The sequence below is a fragment of the Gavialis gangeticus genome, unplaced genomic scaffold, assembly GCF_001723915.1.
Source record: "Gavialis gangeticus isolate Ggan-Ray unplaced genomic scaffold, GavGan_comp1, whole genome shotgun sequence".
NCBI lineage: Eukaryota > Metazoa > Chordata > Crocodylia > Gavialidae > Gavialis > Gavialis gangeticus.
In genome coordinates this window covers 13,806,873-13,811,190 of record NW_017729008.1, presented here as the reverse complement: position 1 = coordinate 13,811,190, position 4,318 = coordinate 13,806,873, and the positions used below count along the sequence as shown (strand labels likewise).

Sequence of the window (4,318 nt, the reverse complement as noted above, 5' to 3'; positions counted from 1 at the left end):
TATAAAATCTGCAGTAGTCCCAGCCCAGTCTTGCTTGCTCTCTCAGCCATTCATTCTGCTAACAAAGGTTGTAAGTTAGATTTGTATAACACCCAGGAATTCTTTTTCCTTTCAATTCAATAACTGCTCATTTAGTTATCCTGTGCAATTCGGTTCAGCTCCATGCACTAGTTTTCCCTGGAGCCTACTGTATTTAAGTATTGTTGAAGTGGTGTTGCAGCTGTGATGGTAGATAGCGTTACTTTTTGTATTTAACAAATTTGGAATTCCTACAATAAGCTATCCTTGAGATGCACACTTCAAACACGAGTCAAAACTGAAATCAGAGTCTTCTTTCCAGCCATGTAACTCATTTATAGATAAAATGTGACCCACCCAAAAACATTTTTATCTATTTTGCAGCTAACTATACAAAACTTAAGGTAGAAAAATCCATTTTTGGGTAGGCTTCAAAATTAATTTTGAATATACGTCAGCCATTACAATTCTATTAGTGAAAATGAATGAATACTAGCCAATATCCAAATTTTGTATGTAATAATTTCTGGAGAGTTTACCATGGACCTTATTCTGCTTCTACTGAGGGCAATGGTAAAACTCTTAGACTTGAATGGGATCACAGTGAAGCCAAGGCAAAGTACTTTTAGAAATCTCACTCTAAATATTTGTTCTAAACTATAAATTCATTATGGATTTCTCAGAAGTTCTAAACAAATGCTCCTACACCTGGCACTCAAAACACATATATACCAGAACCTGTAAAAATATACACTAAGAATCATCAAGAACTGAGCATTTCACCTCCCCCCATGATTATGCAACCAGTAAGTAAAGGAAGATACTACAGTAGTCGCAGTAATTCCAGTTCTCTACAGCTATATCTAGATTTGAAGACAAAACTAAATGCAAAGTAAACGGTAGAAGATCTGCAAATAAGACAACCCAACGTACCTAATTATTGAATCTAACAAAAATGTTAGAGCTCTCATGTATGAATATTTGTATGTCATAATCTTACAGAAAAAATAGTTGACAGCTAGACTGCTGATAAAATCCTAAACATTCCAGTTGTCCTGCAATGTATTTCCTGCTCCATGAAGTGGAATAAAATTGAATTCTGAGCTAAAAATATTCCCTCTTAAAGCATATTCTAAGGAGCTAGCACTCTATATGCTATCCTAGTGGGTACAGCAGTTCATAATTCACATACTCATAATCCTGTTTCTTTTGCATGAATATGTCTTGAGTATCTTCTTCCATCTGCTGCAGTTCAGCTAAAAGATCTGTACTTCCACTTGCACTAAAATTTCTTTGAATATTTTGACTATATTGTTGCAGCCGCTTCCACAAGTCATTATAAAGTCTCAGTAATTTAGGGTATTCTCCTTCAAAAGCTTGCTTCAAAAACATAGAAGCTGTAAAACAAAAAACATTAAACATAATTTACTGCCTTGCTCAGAGAACCTTCTTGAATAAACAGCATGTACCTTTGCATTTAAATGCATACGTTGATATACAATATGTGATGTAATCTGTAATTAATATCACTGGGTACATCTACACAAGACGCTTAATGTACAGTAGCACATCACACCACAGGCAGTGCTAATATGCTACTGCACAGTATTATTAGGCTACTCCACATCACTAAAAAGGTGTTCGCCAGCACATTTAGTTAGTACTTTATTAAGCAAGTACTAAATTAAATGTGTAGTAATTACTGCATATTAATGAATGTGTAGACACGCCCACTGTGCATCACCATCAACTTTGAGGTAACATTACATGCAGATGGTAAATATAAAAAATATTGTAATGCAACCTTCCTGCAATTCAAAGCTTGAATATAAAAGCTTCACTTTGTTCAATAAACATCACAACTATGTATATGACAATTCTTGACAAAACTATTTTTTATTATTACTTCTTTTGCTATTTAAGAAAAAAAACAGCAGTGTTCTTGGATATCATTATATCTAAAGTATTTTCCAACAGTATTTTGGTAATGGCATATTTTACAGCTTTCAAGACAAATTTAAAAAGAAATAATTTGTTTTGGTCCAAATCATTAACAAGCCTTAATGCTACTGTTACGACCTGGTGGGGAAAGCCTTTCAGATTCTAAATATCTGAAGTGTTTTGCCCTCATGCATATTGCTTTTTAAAATAAGATTTTTAAAAAATTGCCTGTGTATTTGTCAAATAAAGAATGACAAATCCAGCAGAGAGAGGAGCGTAATTTTTTAGCTTTGAAAAGTAGGCTGCAAGAAGTGGAAAATAAAACAAATTTAGAAGGATTTAAAAAAACACCTGACAATAATTGTGCTCTGACATCATCTGACTTGGCAGGTTCATCACCTAGGCAAGTAGAAAACTGGTCCCCTTCTCCGGTGGTCTTCAAGATCTTGAACATCCAATTCAGTTCATCCTTCCCCACTTTCACACAACATCCCTAAGTCATTCTTTTTATTCAGATGCATTTATTACATTAAGACCATTGTAAGCCCCACAGCCATTTCCACAGCATGTACAAACTTCACAGAATTAGCTGATATCTATAACAGCATTTTCCCCACAACACAAGAATAAGTGGCATAGTGTTATTCTTGTTTACTTTTTGTTGCACGCTTAATTCTCTTACATGAAAACTCTTTCTACCCCATATGGCTGAGTCTTGTTTCCAGAGATGTGAATATGAGGTTTTTTTAACGAAAGTCAGCGCTGTAAGATGACTTACAATAGTCTAACGGAACAAAGTGAAAAAACAACTCTGTTTTCCAAGGTACTAAATTTATCCTTGCTAGGACAGAAATCAATATATTGTAAGGCCTTTTGATGCCATTTTCCCTGATAGCAGAAAAGTAGTGCTTTATCTCATCTTATTTCACCAGTATCACAGTACTTGAAAAAGTCTTCCTTCCTTCCCAAGATATTTTTGTGAGAAAGTGTTTCTGTGTAGTTCTATAAATATTTAACTGCTTTTGAAACTACCTAGGTATTTCAATGATAAATATACAGTCTCCACAACAGATGTTTCAATTTAAAAAAAATTAAGTCAACTGGCAATGTATTGCATGCACAGCTGTATAAAACCTCACAGACACTGAAAAGCTAAGGAAGCATTTGTAGCATAAGCAGTCTGCCATCTTCACCAACCTTTTAGATGAAAATAACACTAAAAATTATAGGCAGTAAAATATGTTTGACTAGCAGCCATATAAGGCATTGCTGGCAGGATATATAAATTACCTTAACACTGAAATATCAGTTGATCCTATTATCACTATTTCACCATCTCAAGTCCCAATCCTGAAAACACTTATGCACGTGCTTAAGTTCAAACATAAGACTCCTGCAATTGCTGGGTCATATGCACATAGGTACATTTGTTATAAACATTGTATGAGGTGATCAATACCATTAATTTGTTTTTAATATACAATGAATAAATTTGTGTTTAGAATCACCTAGTTACTAAGCAACCACCGAACAGAAACCACAGTAGCCATTTCCTGAAAATAACGTTTCTGCTAAACAGCAGTGTAGACCCAAATTTTGAAGGGACAGCACAATAGTTGAGCCCAACAAAGATAAACGCATGTATATTACATCTTGTTTGCATGTCCTAAGATGGGAGTTTTGCAAGCTTCTCACAAGAACGAAGAGTATTTTTGTGAATGCACCCACATTACTTACCTCTGAAAATTCAGCCAGTAAGATGCTCCATTTTTATTTACTAGTAATAGTGCTGTTTAATGCTTATGACACGAGTTTAATCCTTAATTTCACCTGCATTCATTATATGTACTGCCTGTCTATTCAGAACTGCCTCCATTTATTTATACTTAAGCATTTAGGACAATATTTTCAGTAGAGCTTACCCCCTATTTTACCTCCAAATGACCCAATTTTTACAATAGCTCAGCATTCACACGTTACAATAGTATAACAACTGAGATTTTAATTAAGTTAATGTTTATGGTCTTAGCTAATAACCATTCATTTATGAAACAGAAATTCTCCCTTCTTCACACAATTGCCAAAAAAAAAAAGGCACTACATTTTTGTACTGGATTATGGATGCTTAATAAAGCAAAGTACATTTTTTCCTGAATAACACAATAACAGCTTGAGGAAAAGTGTGATGATCACAAATACATCTATCAACACTTATGAAAAAATATTTTTGAAGAGAAACAGCATATTCCAAGCCATTATTTTGAAGAGAAACCACAGCTGTAGCTCTGATACTGGAAATAATGAGCAAATGCTTATTGAATTGACATATCTTCATAATAACTATATAAGACATCACAAA

General features: G+C 34.1%; 1 protein-coding gene across 1 annotated transcript in view; it reads right to left on the bottom strand.

Annotated features, from left to right (window-relative positions):
* COG5 (component of oligomeric golgi complex 5) overlaps positions 1-4,318 on the bottom strand; it is a 442,290-nt gene that overhangs the window by 108,089 nt on the left and 329,883 nt on the right. Inside the window, exon 12 of the mRNA XM_019509410.1 lies at positions 1,211-1,415. Within this exon, the coding sequence (XP_019364955.1) occupies positions 1,211-1,415 (205 nt within the window). The remainder of the gene's footprint in view (positions 1-1,210; positions 1,416-4,318) is intronic.